Source organism: Podarcis vaucheri, assembly GCF_965113315.1.
Source record: "Podarcis vaucheri genome assembly, chromosome: 16".
Taxonomy (NCBI): domain Eukaryota; kingdom Metazoa; phylum Chordata; class Lepidosauria; order Squamata; family Lacertidae; genus Podarcis; species Podarcis vaucheri.
In genome coordinates, this window is record NC_138754.1 from 3,169,651 (window position 1) to 3,191,202 (window position 21,552).

Here is a 21,552-nt window from a genome sequence, read left to right on the forward strand (position 1 = left end):
TTCTGTAGGCCAATCAGGTTGTGGATTCACTTCTATCTGGAGCTGGATTGGGTGGCACCTGCCAACCAATCATACTGCTGCATTGTTCTAGGACCAATCAGACTGCTGCATTTTGGATCCTCTTGTTCTAGGACCAATCAGACTGCTGCATTTTGGATCCTCTTGTTCTAGGACCAATCAGACTGCTGCATTTTGGATCCTCTTGTTCTAGGACCAATCAGACTGCTGCATTTTGGATCCTCTTGTTCTAGGACCAATCAGACTGCTGCAGTTTGGAACCTCTTGTTCTAGGACCAATCAGACTGCTGCAGTTTGGATCCTCTTGTTCTAGGACCAATCAGACTGCTGCAGTTTGGATCCTATTCAACTCAGTACATAACACATACAATATTAGAGAGAGAGAAAGAGAGTATGTATATATTCATTACTATTACATGAGCAAATTCTTGGAATAATAATAATTACAGAATATACATGGGAAAGGAGTACGGCAAGGCTGTATATTGTCTCCCTGCTTATTTAACTTATATGCAGAATTCATCATGCGAAAGGCTGGGCTGGATGAATCCCAAGCCGGAATTAAGATTGCCGGAAGAAATATCAACAACCTCAGATATGCAGATGACACAACCTTGATGGCAGAAAGTGAAGAGGAATTAAAGAACCTTTTAATGAGGGTGAAAGAGGAGAGCGCAAAATATGGTCTGAAGCTCAACATCAAAAAAACGAAGATCATGGCCACTGGGCCCATCACCTCCTGGCAAATAGATGGGGAAGAAATGGAGGCAGTGAGAGATTTTACTTTCTTGGGCTCCATGATCAGTGCAGATGGTGACAGCAGTCACGAAATTAAAAGACGCCTGCTCCTTGGGAGAAAGGCGATGGCAAGCCTAGACAACATCTTAAAAAGCAGAGACATCAGCTTGCCAACAAAGGTCCGTATAGTAAAAGCCATGGTTTTCCCAGTAGTGATGTATGGAAGTGAGAGCTGGACCATAAAGAAGGCTGATCGCCGAAGAATTGATGCTTTTGAATTATGGTGCTGGAGAAGACTCTTGAGAGTCCCATGGACTGCAAGAAGATCCAAGCTCTCCATTCTGAAGGAAACCAGCCCTGAGCGCTCACTGGAAGGACAGATCGTGAAGCTGAGACTCCAAGACTTTGGCCACCTCAGGAGAAGAGAAGACTCCCTGGAAAAGACCCTGATGTTGGGAAAGATGGAGGGCACAAGGAGAAGGGGACGACAGAGGACGAGATGGTGGGACAGTGTTCTCGAAGCTGTCAGCATGAGTTTGACCAAACTGCGGGAGGCAGTGGAAGACAGAAGTGCCTGGCGTGCTCTGGGCCATGGGGTCACAAAGAGTCGGACACGACTAAACGACTAAACAACAACAACAACAACAGCAGAATATACACTTAAATACTACAGTAATGGGTAAAAGAGGTGTGGCGTTAACTGATGCCACACTCAAGATGGCGCTTCTCCATTCAAAGTAACAGGGAAAGAGCGCCCCCTCGAGGAAAGAAAGCTTCACAAACTCGTGCTCAGCTTAGACCATAGAGGTTTCAAAAGGCTAGAGCGACACGTTTAGCTGAAACTTCCGGCAAAATGTGAGCGTAGACAGCAGTCGTTGCTCTAGCCGTTCGCATCTCTATGATGGAAGTCCGGGAAACTAGTTCCCTTGGAGATAGCGGAAGTGCTCATAAAGCCTGCGACGGCGTTTGTCACTCTAGGCCTGCTTTGTCTACTCTACGGGCTCTAGCTAAGTTTTGAGCAACACTCAAGATGGCGACACCGGGGGGGCGGGAAAAATGCCCTCTTAAATTATACCGCCCCTGCGGCTCCCTTCGCACCACAACTTCCCAATATTAAAAAGTACTTTCGTAGCTCTCTGCGTTCTGCGCTTGCCAGGACGTATGATATATTACCTTTTTTAAAAAGTGAAAGAGATGCTTCAGTTCCGCCACACACAACATGGCGGCTCCTCACGGTCTTCGGACTCCTGTACGGTTCGCCGCCGAGGACAAAAAACGAATCCCCGAGCGCCGCGCATGCGCAGAATGCCGGCTCCGCTTCCTGCTCAGTGACTAAGCTGCGGCTCTTCGGGGAAAGATGGAGGTTCCGGCGCCCTTCTCGCTGCCGCCGTTTTGGGCCGGTGGTCCCGCTCCGGGGGCGCTTTACTCACCGCCCTGCCCGGGAAACGCACCCGGGGTCCAGGCCGAGGGCGTCACCAGGACTCTGTAAGGGGGCTGTGGGGGGGGGGGAGGCTGAGCGCCCCCAGTTAGGCCTCAAAGGGGGGAGAGAAAATGCGCCTGTGATGTCACCTTGCTGACGTCACACCAGGTTGCTGACGTCTCTGGGTAGGGGTGGGCAGGAGGGAGGGTTGGGGGGGAAGAATGGCTAAATTAGACAAATTATATCTTGTTTAAATGGGCATTTATTTATTTCAGAGGTGGGGGACTCTGTGGCCCCATCCGGATGTTGCTGGACACCAACTCCCAGCACACCCCCCCAAGCAATGAACAAGTTTCCAATTATATCCCGATTTCCCCATTTAGCCCATCAGCATCTAAATAAATGGACCAAATTCACAGACCATATCCTGATCTGGCGGGGATGAGGGTATAGAGATATGCTGCAGCTGTTTATGAAGGTTTTAGGTACAGGTGAGTTTTATTTATGAAGGTTTTAGGTATAGGTATTGTGACCTGGTGGGACGCGGGTGGCGCTGTGGGTTAAACCACTGAGCCTAGGGCTTGCTGATCAGAAGATCGGCAGTTCGAATCCCTGCGACGGGGGGAGCTCCCGTTGCTCAGTCCCAGCTCCTGCCAACCTAGCAGTTTGAAAGCGCGTCAAAGTGCAAGTAGATAAATAGGTACCACTCCGGCGGGAAGGTAAACTGCGTTTCTGTGTGCTGCTCTGGTTCGCCAGAAGCGGCTTAGTCATGCTGGCCACATGACCTGGAAGCTGTACGCTGGCTCCCTCGGCCAATAAAGTGAGATGAGCGCCACAACCCCAGAATCAGCCACGACTGGACCTAATGGTCAGGGGTCCCTTTACCTTTATTGTGAGTTACATGTGTTGTTAGTCACTTGGAGACTTTCAGGTAATAAGCAGCTAAGGAGCCTAATAGAAAATAATACCCTCTTACAACATCATCTACATCAGTTTGGTATTATTTGTTAGGAGGGACTTGTTAGCTCAGCCTGGGGTGGTGTGTCTGTCCCAGGGCGGTGGGGGCAGAGTGGGAAATAGGTTTTGTGTGAACAAGCAGCATTTTGTGGGGTTAGATTTGACTGCCTCAAAGGGAGAGAGCACAAAATGCTAGCGCAGGAGGCTGACTTATACCAAGTCAGTCCATTTAGTTCAGTGCTGTCCACACTGACTGGCAGCAGCTCTCCAGGGTTTCAGGCAGGGGACATTCCCAGCCCTGTCTGAGGATGCCAGGAATTAAACCTGGGAACTTCTACATGCCTATCAGATACCACTGATCTACAGCCCTTTCCTCCAATAAGGAGTCAAGTAGGAAGAGGCACTCAACCACAGCAGGAGATGTGGGGCTGCTTTGCCATTTCTTCCAACTCAAGTTATTCCCCCCAGAGAAGGGGGAGCTGCAAACCGACCCTCTGATGCTTCTTGTTCCCCTCAAAGGAGCCCCATGGTGACAGGCACCTCAGTCCTGGGGGTGAAGTTCAACGGAGGGGTGATGATTGCGGCCGACATGCTGGGCTCCTATGGGTCGCTCGCCCGCTTCCGCAACATCTCCAGGATCATGAAGGTCAACGACAGCACCGTGCTGGGGGCTTCGGGCGACTATGCTGACTTCCAGTACCTCAAGCAAGTCATTGAGCAGATGGTGTAAGTCTGAAGTTCTCCAAACCAACGGCAGGGAGCAGTTTCTCCCAACAAGAGCAGATGGAGGCCTTTTAAGCCTCTGTCTCCAATTCACCTCCTCCAGGCTCTGCCCTCTCCTGGAGAAATGTAGAACCTTAAAGAAGAAACCTGAAGACAGACACTCCTCCTCCTCCTCTGTCCCATAGCCTGCCTCCTGGTGCACCTCCTACACTGCTGGGCTGACAGAGGCACCTATGAGAGTCCCAGCTCTGGCCCTGGGGGTCCGGGAGGTTATTCTGGGGGCTTCTGTCTGTCAGGCTCTGTGTCCCTCCGATATCCAGCAGCCAACGCCGAGCCCTGAACTGTTAGTGTAATCTAAAAATAGGCTTAAAATGATTCTTGCATAGTTTTGCCTCCCAGCAGCCGGGTTTCCTTAGCAATAGACTTCTATATTAGACGTTCTCTGATAGTGGCTGTTACTCTGTCCGGATGATTGAAGAGCAGAGAGATGGAATGATTCCGTGTATACAGTTTTACTTTGTTTTTCTTAGACCGGTAGTTGCATAAGTTGTACAGTGGTACCTCGAGTTACAAACGCTTCAGGTTGCAAACTCCTCTAAACTGGAAGAGTTACCTCGATTACCTAGAACTTTGCCCCAGGATGAGAATGGAAATCGTGTGCCAGTGGCGCAGCAGCAGCAAGAGGCCCCATTAGCGAAAGCACGTCTCTAGTTAAGAACAGTTTCAGGTTAAAAACGGACCTCCGGAACGAATTAAGTTCGTAACTAGAAGTACCACTGTAATGTTAATTCTTTAGCAAATACTTTAAGTAGAACAGGAATGGGTGAGGTGTTTGTTCCCGCATGGGTATTCACCAATAGATGAGCTGAACCAAGAAAGAAGAGCTTGGAAGACTTTCTGGGTGACTGCAGACCGAGAAAGGAGTCCCAAATGATTGGCATAGTGTGCCGACATGAACTTAGCCTGGTTCCTTAGTTGGCCCTTATGTAGTCTGTGACTGTGTGTCTGGGTTATTGCTGGATTCAGGCGTCAAAATGGGGGGTTCCCTATTCAGCCCCAAGCCTGAGGTTCCCCACTCTTTGCTGTAGAGCACTAGGTGCTGCATCTAATCTGGCTTCCGCCCTGCAGGATCGACGAGGAGCTCCTGGGAGACGGCCACAGCTACAGCCCCAAGGCCATTCACTCCTGGCTCACTCGAGCCATGTACAGCCGCCGGTCCAAGATGAACCCCCTCTGGAACACCGTGGTGATAGGCGGCTTCAGCAACGGAGAAAGGTAAGTCATCCTGGGGTCCGATGGGCGGAAAGGTTGGGAGCGCTGTTGGAATCAGCATTCAGATGGGATGGGATGAGACTTCTGGCTAAAGTGCCCTGCCTGCCTGCCTGCCTTTTTATGTGGAGAGGGTTCATCATGGAAGATGAAGCTTTCAGTGGCTACTACTCATGTTGGCTGGGACGCAGGTGGCGCTGTGGGTTAAACCACTGAGCCTAGGACTTGCCGATCAGAAGGTTGGCGGTTCGAATCCCCGCGACGGGGTGAGCTCCCGTTGCTCGGTCCCTACTCCTGCCAATCTAGCAGTTCAAAAGCACGTCAAAGTACAAGTAGATAAATAGGTACCACTCTGGCGGGAAGGTAAACGGTGTTTCCGTGCGCTGCTCTGGTTCGCCAGAAGCGGCTTAGTCATGCTGGCCACATGACCCGGAAGCTGTACGCCGGCTCCCTTGGCCAGTAAAGCGAGATGAGCGCCGCAATCCCAGAGTCGGCCACGACTGGACCTAATGGTCAGGGGTCCCTTTACCTTTCCCTTACTCATGTTGGCTCTGCTCTTGCCTCCCTGCCAGAAGCAGCCATGCTTCCGAACACCAGTTGCTGGAAACTGCAGGAGGGGAGAAGGCTCTTGTGACAGAGTCCTGCTTGTCGTTTTCCCACTTAGGCAATTGGGTGGCCGCTGTGACAAGAGGGTGCTGGTCTACGTGGGTGCTTGGCCTGCTCCAGCTAGAGGGCTCTTCCGATTTTCCTTTTTTTGGTTTTGTTTATTTACTTATTTATTGATATCTCAATACATATGCCCCGCGGATGACCTTAAGGTCCATAAATAGCAACACCCTAGAGGTCCCGGGCCCTAAGGAAGTCAGATTAGCCTCAACCAGAGGCAGGGCCTTTTCAACAGTGGCTCCGGCCTGGTGGAACGCTCTGTCTCATGAGACCAGGGCCCTGCGGGATCTGATTTCTTTCTGCAGGGCCTGTAAGACAGAGTTGTTCCACCTGGCCTTTGGCTTGGAATCAACTTGATTCCCCTCCCCCTCTTTCCTTTTTCCTTTCTCTTTCTGTGATGGAACTCCTATTTGGGGACTTCCCTGGCTTTTTTCTGGCCCACGTAGGAGCAGTCTGGATAGTTGGCCTTGGTGAAGATTTGACGTTTTCATCCCCAAAAAGTTTTTGAGTTTCTACTGAAATGAGGCTGCATTTTAATGTTGTACTTAATCTTGTTTTTAAGTTGTATTGTAATCCATTGTTTTTATACCTGGTGTTAGCCGCCCTGAGCCCCGTCTTGGCTGGGGAGGGTGGGGTATAAATAAATATTATTATTATTATTATTATTATTATTATTATTATTATTATTATTATTATTACTAAAGCCTCCTCCCCTCTCAGTTTCCTAGGTTATGTTGACATGCTCGGTGTGGCGTATGAAGCCGCTTCTCTGGCGACGGGATACGGTTCTTACGTGGCGCAGGTAAGTGTCTCAGGCGGAGGCGGCACACGTCTCATGCTAAGAGGTGCCAAAGATCCGGTCTGTGCCCAGCCGCTTTTGGTTGGCCACTGTGAGACCAGGGGGCCCGATGAGCCATGGGCAGGACTCTTCTGGCCTTCTCAGTTCCCACTGCTTGCGGCCGCACAGCTGACCGTTTTATTTCTCCCGCTCTATCACAGCCACTGATGAGGGAAGCCTTGGAAAATAAGCCCGTCCTGTCTAAGCAGGAGGCCAGACGCCTCCTTGAACGCTGCATGAAAATCCTCTACTACAGAGACGCCCGCTCGTTCAACAGGGTAAGTCTCCCACTGTACATCGTGGCTTTAGAACCATGGAAGGGTGGAACCAGCCCTGGCCAAAGGTCACAACTGATGCTGGTAGACAGCCTCAGGAGGCCCTGTTTAAGGCAAATGTGTCTGGCAAGAGGGTCTGACCCAGGGGTCTGCAACCTTTAAGACAAAAAGAGCCACTTGGACCCGTTTCCGAAGAAAAAAAACCTGGGAGCTGCAAAACTCATCATTATAAAAATAACTTTTTTGTCATTTTTTTATTATTTCTTTGTTTGATCCCTCAGAATTACTCCTCATAGAAATAAAAAAGTTACCTTTTTGTGTGTGTGTGTTCTTCACTCCCCTTCAAAACAGTGACCAGCGTACATGCCCCCTTTCAATGCAGTGACCAGCGTACATGCCCCTTACAATGTAGTGGGCGGGCGGGCGGGAAGGTGACGTTGGGACGGTGCGTGACTAACGCACACACCGCCCCCATGCGACGTCACAGCCAGTACAGCGCCCGCCACAGTGGCGAGTGTCGGGGCGCACAATGCACCCCCTCCCCTCGCTAGTATCCGCCCCGGAGCCGCGGCAAAGGTGTAAAAGAGCCACATGCGGCTCCGGAGCCGTGGGTTGCAGACCCCTGGTCTAACCTATCACTCTTCTTTCTCTCAGTACGAGCTCACGACGGTGACAGAGAAAGGCGTGGAAGTAGAAGGGCCCATCTCCTCCGAGACCAACTGGGAAATAGCACACCTGGTCAGGTAAGCACAGCTCCCTTTGGATGGGGTTTCCATTGAAGCAGTTTGCGGCTGGCACAGTACAGGGAAACTCCCAAGCTACCTACATGACCTTTGGGAAGGTGGCATTTTTGGACCCTGCACTGTCTGGACACCCTCAGAGAAACCCCCTCGGCTGCCAAGAACATCAGAGAGGGCCCTCATGGAAGCTCCACCTCCCTCAGAAGTTTTGGGGTTAGTAGCGGCTTACAAAAGGGGGTTCCTTTGTTCCCCTAAGTTATGGAACCCGCTTCCCAGAGGCGAGGCCAGCTATGCAGATTTCGGCTCAAGACTTGCCTCTTCACCACACTTGCGAGCGCATTTTTAGGGTCTCTCTATTTTTGGGATTGTCATGTTTTGGACTGTGTTTGAGTCATGTGTTTTTAAATTGGCATCGTCTGCCTTGGGACCTTAGCATGAAAGATGGGGAAATAAACCAAATAAATAACATCTTTCAGGTTATCCTAGAACTCTTTGTTCTGCTCCCATTTTCTTGGCTCGGCTCACCTCACACGGTCCCTTTGGGAACAGGAGCCGAAAAGGCCACTAGATTTTCCTTTTCTTGCCCAGGGAGCCATCTAGCCCCTTTAGAGCTCCTCCCAGGTTACACCTCTTCAGCATGCTACATCCACTACCAGCCATGATCTGTGAGACCAGACACTTGGCTAGATGGGTCATTGGGCCAAGTTTCTTCTTAACTTCTTGCCTGTGCCCTCAAGTGTGTTTTCCTGGCCAAAAGCCATCCCTGAACTGCAATGATACCTATAGAAGGATGTGTAGAAACAACCTTGACCTTTGCTTGGCCTCTAGCCTACTGGGCAGTGAACATCTTATCCATGGCACACCTAAAGCTCCCCACAAGGGTATGTGGTCTTCGATGTATAAAAGGTCCCCCAGCCTCATACCCTCCAGATTAGCTAGGTTTTGGGTGTTTATATATGAACCTTGAAAGGAATATGCAGGTTTTAGAGGGAATGACTGGCTCCTAGCAAGAGGCACGCACACCTCTGCGACCACTTACCAAACCTTCTCATAGCGACATTCTGAACATGGTTAAATGTATCTCGTATCCCTGGGCCCAAAGGCTGTAGTAATTCCATATTCATGCCCTAAATACTGTGCTTCATTTTGTCTTAAAATGATTTCCTGTTCTGTAACCATTTCTAGATATCGTGCAGCTCTTATCTCCTGCTAATTTGGGTACTGCCAACCTAATTTCCCCCCATTTCCTCCTCTCTCTGCAGTGGCTTTGAATGAAGCTCAAGAGCTCGTGGGCAGTCTCTGTTCCCGTCAAGAGATAATCCCAAATCCCTTGCAATGCTGTTTGATGCCTAATGTTTCGGCAGCTCCTCAGACCACGTTTTCTTTTTTTGTAAACAGAATAAATGAGGTTTAGACTCTTTGCCTGTATGTACATGTCATGATTCTTATACTTTCACTGTAACTTTCCAGTTTTCTCTGCTATAAGCTTCCTGTCGACCTGAATCGGGCATTCCTGATCCTGCGTCATCTTAAAGCATTGCTGGCTTCTCCCCTTTCTGAGCTTGTCAGACTAATCTTGTGGTGAGGCTGTTTGTGTGTGTCGGGGGATGGGACGACACTTAAAATTAAAGAGAGTGGGAGGTGCATTTTTAAAAAAATGCTTCTCCATCTACTGAAAGATCCCAGAAAATTCACTGCATTGTAGAAAGCTGACACATCAAGGAAGAAGCCTGCAGTCCAGCCTTTCTTGGCACTGATTTTCTACCACCAGGGGAATGTATTATTTGATGTAGGGGGAATTGGTCAGACTCTGGGGCTGAGGGCTAAACTGAATGTGGCATATCAGTCATGTGTTTAGTGACTGTGTGAATGGGTCCGTCCTTTAGGGGGAAATTAACGTAATCACTAATGAACATAGCTGTCGACTTTTCCCTTTTCTTGCGAGGAATCCTATTCGGAATAAGGGAATTTCCCTTTAACAAAAGGAAAAGTTGACAGCTATGCTAATAAATGGTGCTGTTTGGGCCTGTGTGGTTCAGTGCCAACACAGATCCAGAGAATGCACATGGACACTTTGCTTGCGTAGTAGATGAGAAGAAAAAAGTGGCAGAGATTGGAAGCCCACTTTCTGCAATTTGACAGGCAGATAGATACAGGCTCAGAGTTTGCCACCCTTGCTGTTACCAATCTCATTCTTAAACCCCTGATAAGCTCAGGAGCAGCCAGTACAACTACCAACACATGGGGCCACTGAGAGGCATTCAAAACATCTGAATAAGCGCCATGTTGACTATCTAATATTCAAAGCACCCCGGCACCAAGTTTGAGAGCTGCTTACCATCTTGAGGGGAGGGTGGGAGAAGGGGACACTGCAGTGTCTGCAGAGAAGGAAAAGCAAGAGGGGAAGAGTCAGCTAAAATGGTTGGGGTGGCGATGGGGAGGAAGATGAGCCCCTTGGACGGGGAAGGGAAAAGATGGTGGGATGGCACGATCCACTCTGTGGAGGGGCTGGGGTGGTAATCTGTGCATCCAAGGAAGGAAGAAAGGGAATCTAGTGTATAACAGGGAGGAAAAAACTATCCAGTTGCTCCAGATCATGCTCATTTTATGCTTGTCTACAAGGTCACCTCTTGGTGGACCTTTTCCGAGCCTCTTCTGACTCTGCCAATATCCTTTTTGAGATGTGGCAACCAGAACTGTACACAGTATTCCAAATGTACAGAAGAGACAAGACTCTCTTTGGGGATCTGGCCCAAATAACGTTCCTCTGGACCCCACAACTGAAAATGCAGCCGAGTGCCCCCTTTTGCTGCACCCACAGCTACTTTAGACTCCATCAGCATCCATACCCTCCCGCTAACCTCAGCATCATACAGCTGTGCTGCCTTGGGCTGATGGAAGATGAAAACACCTGGATGGAGGACACCAGGTGTATTGGGCAGCCTGCCTGAAGCTCCTGTTAATTTACAATGCGCACAAAACTTCAACCTGCCCCATCCAGCTGTCATTCTCCATAATAAAAACACAGCGTTTATAAATCCATTTCCCTGGCTTTATTAAATGTTCCACGTATGTACATTTTAGAGATTAATCATTTACAGGTCAGCCCACCCTGTTTCCTTCTTCCCTTGAGTCACTGGGGTGGGGAGCGGGGTGGGCATATTGGGGGCTTCGGGGAAAGGGAGGGAAGGCGTCGGCCACAGAGGAGAGTCTTAAAACTTCAACGGAAAAAAGTAAAACCAGAAGTGGCATGAAGGGCGGGGGAGGGAGGAGGCTCCCACGTTCTTTCGTCATGTCAAAATGCTTTTCATTGTTCAGACCATAATACGTTACGATTTTTAAAAAACTCTCAAACATGCAAACAGTAGAAAAAACATCTCTCTTTTTGTCTTTTTTTGTCTCTGTTTTTTACGCTGGCAGTGAAAAATAAAAACAAGTTCTCCCTTGTTTTCTTGAGTGTGCAGCTGGGTTCAACCGAAGTAGCAAATTCGGGGTACGTAGTGTGTCTTGGCGCCGTCAGAGAAAGCAGGATTCTGTAGCTATCGATAAGTTTCTAGAAGGTTTAAAGTCAATGGTCCAGGAGAGGATTAGCTTGCAACCAACGAGCCAACCAACCAGAAAGGATGTTGCCAACCTGAACGGAGTTGTCAAAAGGCTTGAAGCTTCCACAGTTTATACTCTTGTTAGGAATCTGAAGGAGCAGGTGCCCAGTAGTTTAGCCAACGGACGAGGAAGTGAGGAAGTTGCGGCAGCTGCCTGGAAGTCCAGGTAACTCTCGACCAAAGTGGATCACTGGTCAACCCAAAGCATGGCACTTCTATGTCTATAAAGATCCATTTGCTGGTGACCAAGAGGCCGGATCAACCCCTTTCCTGTCCCTAAACAACGGTGTCGGCCTTTAATTGCTGTCCTCTTTGTTAATAAGGAAACCTCAATTTTTCAAAGGGCGGCTATAGAACGTTCAATGTGTTAAAGGAAACATTCATACCTTAAAAGAAAGAAAAGATGTTATCACCTAGAAATCAACATTTCTGGATCCAAGTGTTAAAATGGGGAAGGGTAGGGGAGGTCTGTGTTATGACAAATTTTTAAAAAAGTGGGGGTGGGGTGTAGAGATTTTCATTCTTTAGCTACATATTGGTGTTCCTTGGTTTTTTCAAAAGAAAAAAGGTCACATTGATGATGTGGCTTAATTAAAAACCATTTTTTGCACAGTATAAAACAAACACAACCCAGAAACTATAATACAGTGAGGTAAAGAAAATGAAAAGCAAAAAATAATTCACCCACAATGTATCTTCAGAAAATAGCAACACAGTGATTTAAGAAAAAACAAAAACAAATTAAGCACATTTTTTTCTTTTTAAAGAAATGAACAGACAGCATAAAATGGCTATTAGTCTGCGTGTTCACCTACTAATCTCTTGTACCCACAGATCCACAGGGAAGTGAAAATGGTCTCATCCAACATTGATTTTCTTTTATATATATATCTATATATATCTATATATATATAAAAGAGAGAGGAAAAGAACTCTTTCTCTGGATCAAGCGGGAAAGCACTCAGACTTCCATCAGATCCAAGTCAGCATCCTCAAAGCCGTAGAACGATTCTGTCTCGCTCTCCCCTTCAAAGAGCTGGTGGAGGACCTCAGGGTTGGCGGATTCCTCGGCTGGCGCGACCGATGCCCCGTCCTGCAGCTCTGCCTCTTCCTCCTCCTCCTCTTCCTCCTGGGGCTCGTTGTTGAGCTTCAGCTGCTCCTCCAGCGAGGCAATGAGCTCCTCCTGCATGTCGGCGTTGCGGGTGGGCGTGTTGGCCGTGCCATCGGGGCCCGGCAGCACACTGGCCACCAGGAAGGACTGCTGGACCAGTTCGGGGCAGTCGCTGATGACCTCGAGCGCCTCGGCCAGCCAGCACAAGACCAGCTGGAGGAGGATGTCCGAGTCGCACGTGGAGTCGGCCATCTCCTTGGCCTGCTCCTTCCACTTTTTGTGCAAGAAGTTTTTCACGGTCCTTTTGATGCAAACGTCCAGCGGCTGGTTTTTGGAGCTGCAGCCGGCGGGGACGACGGCCGGCAGCGTGTTGGAGGAGCTCAGCACGGAGAGGACCTCTTCCGAGAGGTGCGTCCGGTGGCAATCCAGGACCAGCATGCCTTTGCTGTTCTGGCTCTTTATGTGCTTGTGCCACACCGTGGAGGACCAAGACTCCATGATCTCGTCGTCGCTGTAGCCGCCCTCCTTCACCTCCAGGACAATCGTCTCCGGGACGTTGGCGGCCTGCTCCACCCGGCCCCGGTAGAAGACGAGGGTGGGCAGCACGCTCCCGTCAGCCAAGATGGCCAGGACCACGTCGCACCAGGGCTCCCCCGTCCCCACCGTCTGCAAGGCGTTCTCCTTCCGGTCGTCGCTGCAGAGCACTTCCACATCCAGGAAGAGGGAGATCTCGTCGATGGCGGCGATCATGGATAGAGGCAGATCCTGGGTGTGGATCTGCCGCTGCACGAACTCAATGAAGCAGCTGGCACTGCCCTCGACGTCCTTGGGCAGAGGGTGGGCCACCGCCCGGCGGTTGTGTGTGCTGAGGTTGTGCCGGAGCATGAAGCGGACGGCCCACTCGTAGGAGATCTTGAAGCCGCCTTCCAAGGACCGCCCGATCTTCGTGGCCTTCTGGAAGAGGGTCTCCTCGTTGACTGGCAGCTGCTGCTCCCGCTGGGTGAGCACCCACTCTGCCAGTTTCTCCTCCGCCTCAAAGCTCAGGTACTTCCCCTCTGACAGGGAGGCCACATTCTCCTCCTGGAAAGCCTGGAACCGCCGAAGCCAGCGCCGGATCCGCCGCGGGGGGTTCTTGAAGTGCTCCGCCGCCTGCTCGGTGTTGCAGCACAGAGCGAAGAGGACCACCCGTAGCTTCTTCACCGAGAGCTGCTCCTTTCGGCTCGCCGGCTCAGGCGCTTCCTTCGCCGGCGGCTGCTCGTCCTCATCTTCCACGTTCAAGCACTCGTCTTCGTCCTCCTGGAGAGTGGCGGGAGCCGGAGTTGAAGCGACGACAGGGGGTCTGTTGCCGGTTTCAGGCGCCTCCTTCTCTTTCTCGTCCTCAGGCAGAGGCGAGGCTGTGTTCACGGTAGCAGCTTTGATTGGCGGGTAGGTGGAGCTGGGGGCCTTCACATCTCTGTCAAATGGCTGGGCAGGCCTGAAGGGTGGGAGGAAAAAAGAAAGACAGGGAAGATCCTTGAGTATTTTTATTTCTTTCTTTATCTCATCAAGTTTACACACCGCTTAAGGGGGGGGGATCTCAAAAGCAGTTTACAAAGAGAATAAAGAAATAAAATTATTAGTAAAAACCATACAAAACAACTCTCAAGATGATTCAAAAGAGAAAAATCACAGCAATTAACTAAAAGCAGATTAAAACATGTATCTACATTCTGCACGTCTGGGGGGGCTGAACAAAAATGTTTTTAGCAGGAAGCAAGAAGAGTACAGTGAAGTCAACTTCCCTGTCAATGCACAGGGAGTCTCAGAGTGTGGGTGCTGCTACAATAAAAGATTTCTCATAAATGTGGAATGGGTATGATGTGGCACTTGTAACAGGGCCAGTTTTGCAGTAAAAGAAAGAGAAAACCCCCTCACACACGGGATGAGGGGCAGAAGAAGAGAATCTGACCAGATGGGAGGAAAATTGGGGGAAATTTACCTTGAATGCGAACTCCAGGTGGAACCTGTTAGAAAAAAGAGGAAATAAAAGTATTGAGAGGCTGAGCTTGCACCAGGCGGCTTGTTAACAAGGGACACATAAAAGGGACTGGGTCACTGGCAACAGGTGGACTCACAGCACAGGGGCAGAGGAAAATGCAGGGGCGTTCTGGGAACTATTAGCCATACCCTGAGTCTGCACAGCAATCCATCACTACCCTTTTCCATCAGCATATAAATGCCTCTTAGGAAGGCGACAGAGAACCAACTGCAAGCAGCTCACAGACACCATGCTATGCTTTGCCCCTCCTTGGCTCCCTTACGCACCAGACTAGCTACCTCGTCCTCTCCCTGCCTATTCTGCCTTCCTGAAACTGGCCTTGCTCTCCTGAGGGCACCCTCCTGTTCAAGCCTGCAAATCTGTCTTGCCCCTCAGTTAAGCGCCGCTGTGGCCTGGTGATCTTCCTGGAAGAGTCCTGGACCTTTTTGTACTTATCTAGTGGGCGACACCATTGCCTTCCCTTTATTTCCTGATCCCTTGTTGATACCCCAATGTGTGTGTCTCAAGGACAAGTTCTGTGGACACGTTCTGAGAATTAAACCCAGATCCATTGCTCTTTGAACCCAGAGTCTCCTAGGCAGCTGCCCCCAAGGACTTCTATCGCAGTTTCTGAGCTGGTTGGGAAAGGAAGAGCAAAAAGGCTGGAAGTATCGAGGCAGTGGGAATGGTGGGGCCGGGAGAGGAAGTAGAACTGCAGCAAGGGCAAGAGTGAAGTGTTCAAACAGGCTTGCAATAAAACAGAGAGAAAATGCCTCTCTCTCTCTCAGAAGAGAGTCTCAGTTCGAAACCATGGGAAGCTGCTACTACTCAGTGTGGGCAATACTGAGATGGACAAGTATAGGGCAGTTTCCTAGGTTATAAGACACACGTGGTAGTGCTGATTCTTTTTGCCGAGGAACTCTGTTTGAATGAGCAAATGCTGGGAATGGAGGAGTTGGGAGGAGCCGTGCTGCATCATCCAATTTCCACCTGCCCCCTCCAGCCCTCACCTCGTAGGAGTACGTTGCTGAATTCGTGCGAGGGATTGAAGACAAGGTGCTTGGCCATCGCGTCGCCTTCCGATGTGGCAAAGAGACAAGCCGAGCAAGCCAATCGCACTCCGCTGTGAGGCAGAAATGGAAAGATGGAAGGTCATCCCTTGTGGTAGGATCTTGCCACCAGCAAGCGTATTTGATTCCCAAACATCTTCCCTTGTAGACAAACAACAAGAACAACACCCCCTCTTCCCTAGCAATGCACATCTTGATTTAGCTGCTCAGAAGATAAATCACATCAGGGTGGGGAACTTGAAGCCCCTTGATGTGATTCTTTGGCGATCTTGTTATAAGTGCCAAGAATTCCAACACATTCATTACACACACACACACACACACACACACACACACGAAAACCGTCTAAGCCTCACTGATGAAGCATGTCAGAAAACAAGGTTTTTAAAACAACCACAGACCTTGCAGGGCTGGTTTAAAAAGTTATTAATTCAATGTTTGAAAAGCCAACCCCCCAAAGTGCTCTCTCCACTAAGGCTGGAGTCAAGCATTTTGAGCTGAGGTTCTGCAGCATTTGTACTCCAGACCCAGGAACTGCCATTTGCGATCAGCACAAAAGCGATTAGATAAATCACACACAGGAAAGCTCATGAGGCAAATCTACACTACAAAAATACAAGTCAGAACACCAGTTCAGCTCACAGACTTAAAATGGTCTAAACCAGCGTTTCCCAACCTGAGGCCCTCCAGCAGAGGCTTACTGATTCATGGTTTGCTTCTCTCCAAACAAACCACAAGCAAAGTCCTCATTGTCATTGCCATCGCTTTCTTTAACATAGCGGGGTTAACCTTGCACATGAACCAAATCCCTCTCGGTTTAATTGTCATAGCTCCAGCCACCCTGCAAGGAATTCTGGGAACTGGAGGTTGCTGAAGAGGCTGAGAAGGCATTCTTGGCTTGACCACCCCCAACTGGGCCAGAGAGGTACAAATATTAGGTGTGAGAGAAGGATTATTAAGGCAGGTTTAGGGCCACGGTGTAGACGAACAGCACACCAGAACATAAAAAAGGTGCTAGCTAGCAGGTAAAGAAAGGAAATTATTGTTCCAGGGAAATTTCTGCCTTACCAAGCAGTGTAGTTTTTGAACAAGGCCAAGTACTTCGGACTCTTGCGAGGAACGTGGTTGCTGGTAAAAAGAGAGCAAGCAGACACACACAAATGAGGAAAGAGAGCAATTCTTAGGGACTCCCACAAGCCACCCACTTCCTTAACCGGGCCCAGCAAACACTTCGGCCCAGCAAAAGCGAGTGCACAGGTCCCAGAAAGAGAAGGGCAGGCACACTCTTGCCCCCCCCCCCCACTTCAGCCGGAAGGGAAGAGTTAGTTGCTGCACCAAAAGATCAGAGCAGGAGGAAGAGAAAAGCGCTTGGCCTGACTTACTTGATCATGTGGTTGGCATAGGCGCGGGAGCAGCAGGTGCTGTAACGGCATAGCGAGCAGTGGACGTAGGTGGGGAAGTGGTTTGGGAAATCCGGGATTTCGAAGCTGCACTCGAGACACGTTTGCCGGCCAAGGACGCTCCTGCAGAGAGAAAGGGGGCGGCCGGTCAGGGGCTGGGTTCCAACAAAGGATGTGGGTTTTGCTAAGAGGGTTGCAGGAGGCTTTGGACCACGGTTGATGAAGCGGCAGGCTAGTGCCGCAGCTGTGGACTCCTTCCTGGCTTGCTGTCCTGTATCGCCTTAAGCCATAAGGACCAGACACTTGCGTTAAGAGAAAAACCTTGAAAATGGAGTCCTGTTGCATTGTTTAATAATAAAAAAAGCCAAAACACCGCCAAATTAAATGAGCAATTCTGTAAAGGACGTTTGGGTCATTGTGTACCCAAGTCAAACTGCAGGATTTGGATTTTGTAGCTGGAGTGCCACAACTAGCCAGGTGTTCAGCTCACAGCAGAGAAGGCTTACTCCTTGCTCCCCTGGCTGGGAAAGTGCAGGGAAGCATCTATACCAGGGGTTGGGAGGAACCTCAGGCCGAAGGGCCAAATACGGCTCCCAAAACTCCCTCCGGCAAGCCTGGACAGCATCAGCTGTCAAATGTAAAGAGGAAGCTACAGAATCTGAACCACTGAACTGTACAGTCCTGTCCCCCGTCCCCCCGCCACAGACTGTTATTATTTCTAAGGGATATTTTAGTGGGAAATTTAGTAATGAGCTCTGACATCTTCCTGACGGCTTTCTTCTGGATGTTCCTCTGGTAAGGTGGGCACAGGAAGTTGGGCTGGGGGTCCGCCGAGGCTGAGAGCAAGGTGGTGTCTTGGAGGAGGCCTGGGGGCATGTCGTTGGCAGACAAGGGCACCGTCCGCGGCTGCCCTCGGGAGGCCCTGATGGTGACCTGTGGCGCAGAGGACGAGAGAGACTGCAATGAAAACACTCGAGCGCTATACAGATACAGATGGGGTTTCAAAAAGGAAAAAATCTCCAAATGATTCCTGCACCTCATTTGCATAGCCCCACCCCTGGGGAAAGTGGGAGGGGTTACCCACTCCCAAGTAACCTTCCTCACCAGCTGAGGGGAAGCCAGAAATCAATCAGCATTAAAGACGGGGACAGAGGAACTAGCTGGAAATGTATTTTATTCATTTCTTATATTTATATCCCACCTTTCAAGGTGGCCTACAGACATCTCCTCCCCATGTTATCCTCACAACTGCCCTGTGAGGTAGGCTAGGCTATAAGCCAGGCCAGGATCACATCTAGTCAGCTTCATGGATGATGGGGTGGGCGTGGGAGGGGGAAAGAATTTGAATCCTGCCGAATCCTGAAGTCCAGAGCTCTACCCACAACAGGAAGATGGAGAGCCCAGGGAAACTATGCAAACAAGTCCACGCACGTTTCTGGTCCACAAACATGTCAACCAGCCTGCGTGTCACTTTGTGCCTTAAAAAAGAAAGTGGCGTGGGGAGCCACATAGACAGGGAACCTTGGTAATGTCTGCCTGCTAGATGGTGCAGTGAGGACTGCCTGTCTGTCCCCGAGGCCTGGCTTGAATTAAAAGAGAGGGGTGGGTGCTTCTGCCCCCCCCCCTCGTGTCCCTTTCCATACCTTGGTGCCTGGTTTTAGCCCCTCCAGCTGCTTGGGCTTGCGGAAGGTTTTGTGGTGCTGCAGCTTGTGCTCAATCTTGTCCTTGGCAAAGAGGAACTGCAGCCGGCACTTGTTGCAGTGATAGATGCTCTTCTTCTGCGGGGGGAATTGGAGTGGCATGGAAGGAGAAGAAGAAGAAGAAGAAGAAGAAGAAGAAGAAGAAGAAGAAGAAGAAGAAGAAGAAGAAGAGTAGTAGTAGTAGTAGTAGTAGTTTGGATTTGATATCCTGCTTTATCACTACCCGAAGGAGTCTCAAAGTGGCTCACATTCTCCTTTCCCTTCCTCCCCCACAACAAACACTCTGTGGGGTGAGTGGGGCTGAGAGACTTCAGAGAAGTGTGACTGGCCCAAGGTCACCCAGCAGCTGCATGTGGAGGACGCAGCAACAGCAGACAGTGGCTTTTGTCGTAAAGGGAGGGTGGGGAACCCGCGGCCCCTCCAGATGTTGCTGTCATCGCCAGTGTGGTCACCACTTGGCTGGTGTTCTTACCCACCATTATATACCCACAACAATCCTGTGCGGTAGGTTAGGCTAAGAGGCAGTGACTGGCCCAAGGTCACCCACAGGGAGCGCCATGTGACCAAGCAGGGATTTGAACCCTGGTCTCTTCCAAGTCCTAGGTTGACATTCTAACCCATGGGTGGGCAACCTAAGGCCCGGGGCCGGATCTGGCCCAATTGCCTTCTAAATCCGGCCCGCAGAAGGTCCAGGAATCAGCGTGTTTTTACATGAGTATAATGTGTCCTTTTATTTAAAATGAATCTCTGGGTTATTTGTGGGGCATAGGAATTCGTTCATCTCCCCCCCCCAAAAAAATATAGTCTGGCCCCCACAAGGTCTGAGGGACAGTGGACTGGCCCCCTGCTGAAAAAGTTTGCTGACTCCTGTTCTAACCACTACCCTCAGGACTCTCCTGCCTCATTCTAATGCACAGGTAGGCTTCAAGATAAAAATAACAATAAGGGTGGGAAATCAATAATTATTTCTATATCCCTGCATCTTCCCCACCCCCACCCCCTTTAGAATTTTTAGTCCTGGTTTTTACTTTCTGTTACATTCTCCCACTACCCTTTAAAAGGGAAGCTGACACCAGATACTGAGCCGCAAGGCACCTCTGGGAAATGCTTCGGAGACCTCTATGGCCTCAGGGGTTGAGCTGAGGAGGAGGGTGGCGGCCTGCATGCCATTCCCAGTCACCAAGGGAACCAGGTGAGTGCTTCACCTGCAAGACCAATTTACCTGGTGCCTCATGAAATGCTGCTGGAAGGCGTTGCCGTTCTTGAAGACCTTGAGGCAGTAAGGGCAGAGGAGGTGCCGCGTGTCCTCGTGGACCATTCGGAAGTGGCTGTCTACTTCGGAGTAGAGTGACGAGCGGTACTGGCAGACCTGGAAGGAGCCACGAGCACAGAAGCATGGATAGACTTTTTTTTTCTTTTGCAAATTACAGTACAGTAAAAAACAACAACAACAGCAATGCTGAAACGAGCAGTCACAGATTTCTCGTATGTTACAGTATGTTTCTGGAAAGAAGTGATAAGCATTAAAATCAGGGGAGCAATAAGTAAAGCAACTATCTGATACAAGCCCTCCAGATTCCAGCATGGGTAGCTGGAGGCTGTGAACTCTCAAGAGAAGGATCGGACCTTTCTTGTCTGGCATTTTGCCTTCAGCAATGGCTTAATGTAGGAAGCTCATAATTATTTTCGTAAACAACTTTGAGGCGCTTTTAAAAATTAAAAAATAAATAAAAATCAAGGGGTATATAAATAAATAAGGAGTGGGCAAAGGCCATGGCTCTCCCATATCACTTTCTCCCCCTGCACAGAAACTCCCATACATCAGAAACTGGTATTCAGTTCCATTCCTACTACATTGTAGCTGACAAAGGGGAGAGCAGGCTGGCCAGACCCAGTGTGGATTCTCAGTTTGTTGAAGCCAACTGGGTTTTTTTTTTGGGGGGGGGGGGTGTTCTCCATACCTGGCAAACATAGGGCATCTCCCCTGGCTTGTGAGTGTCCTTCATGTGCTGCAGGAACATGGGCTCGCTCTCGAAAGCCCATTCACAGATCTTGCATTTTGCTGTAACGCAAGAGGGAGTCTGTCAAAAAGGAGGACGCCAGGAGGATTCAGATGCCACCCCAAACTGCAGAAAGCTTGCAGGGCCTGGCCCGGGAACAAAGTCTGGCTTGAACCTCAGATAACCATCCCCACACCCCATTAAGGGTCTCTGTTGGTCATGAAACAAAATCAGGCAATGCAGAAATGTGCCTGCAAAATAATTTATATTTAGGTTTAGTTTCCCATTCTCCTGGACCCAACTGCAACTATGCTTAATTACATGAAGCTCAAAAACGCAAATCCTTCCCCTTTCCCCTATCGCCTCCTGCAACCCCCTTGGGGCAGGGAGCAGCCCCTGGTACTCTGCAAAGTCAAATGGACGCCCTGTAAATAATGCCATTGTTTCCTGCCCTGTCTGTGGTGAGCAGAGCGGACAGTCCTCCTCTGCACCAAAGGAAAAGGGAACCTCTGAAGGAAGCCTTTTTTCCAGTGCAGGCTGTGACCATCGTGGAGACCCTTCATGGGGGGACGGACAGACAGGGGGAGACACTTTGGGGCAGAGCTTACTGGTCGATTCGTAGGGGCTGTGTACATTCTCCAAGTGGCACTGGAGCTGGAAGGGCGTAGAAAACTGCCGGTAACAATGCTGGCAGATGGTGTGGACGTCCACCTCACCGTTCTGCTGATCCAGCTCGACGTGGTGCTTCATGTGGTTCATAAACCTGGAGGCGTGGGGGAAAGGAGCAGACGTTTCTGTGGTTACTTCAGGGTGGCGGGGGGGGGAGAGAGAAATCTCTTCCTGCCTGTTTCCCCTTGCTGCTCACTGCAGGCATCAGCTCCGAGTGCAAAGTGCGCCTCTCTGAATATTGGTTGTTGGGGAGTGTTGGCATTGGGCTAGTGTCCTGCACATGGGCTTCCCGGAAGAGGCACTCTGGCTGGCCATTGTGGGAAAGGGGATGCTGGATGG

General features: G+C 50.0%; 2 protein-coding genes across 4 annotated transcripts in view; one reads left to right on the forward strand and one right to left on the reverse strand.

The window, feature by feature from the left end:
• Positions 1–2,072: 2,072 nt before the first annotated feature.
• On the forward strand, positions 2,073–9,064 carry PSMB4 (proteasome 20S subunit beta 4). Its single transcript, XM_082202551.1, has 7 exons — positions 2,073–2,241; positions 3,653–3,859; positions 4,985–5,131; positions 6,512–6,593; positions 6,791–6,907; positions 7,559–7,647; positions 8,907–9,064. Exons 1-7 carry the CDS (start codon positions 2,114–2,116, stop codon positions 8,917–8,919), a joined length of 783 nt encoding a protein of 260 aa, XP_082058677.1. The 5' UTR covers positions 2,073–2,113; the 3' UTR covers positions 8,920–9,064.
• A 1,618-nt stretch (positions 9,065–10,682) lies between these two features.
• POGZ (pogo transposable element derived with ZNF domain) overlaps positions 10,683–21,552 on the reverse strand; it is a 35,587-nt gene continuing 24,717 nt past the window's right edge. For all 3 annotated transcript variants that reach the window (XM_082202044.1, XM_082202045.1, XM_082202046.1), the window contains 10 exons: positions 21,153–21,307; positions 20,506–20,606; positions 19,767–19,913; positions 18,488–18,622; positions 17,605–17,777; positions 16,827–16,967; positions 16,513–16,572; positions 15,385–15,497; positions 14,336–14,360; positions 10,683–13,831 (listed from right to left, as the gene is read on the reverse strand). In XM_082202044.1, the coding sequence (XP_082058170.1) occupies positions 12,208–13,831; positions 14,336–14,360; positions 15,385–15,497; positions 16,513–16,572; positions 16,827–16,967; positions 17,605–17,777; positions 18,488–18,622; positions 19,767–19,913; positions 20,506–20,606; positions 21,153–21,307 (2,674 nt within the window). In that variant the 3' untranslated portion in view covers positions 10,683–12,207. The remainder of the gene's footprint in view (positions 13,832–14,335; positions 14,361–15,384; positions 15,498–16,512; positions 16,573–16,826; positions 16,968–17,604; positions 17,778–18,487; positions 18,623–19,766; positions 19,914–20,505; positions 20,607–21,152; positions 21,308–21,552) is intronic.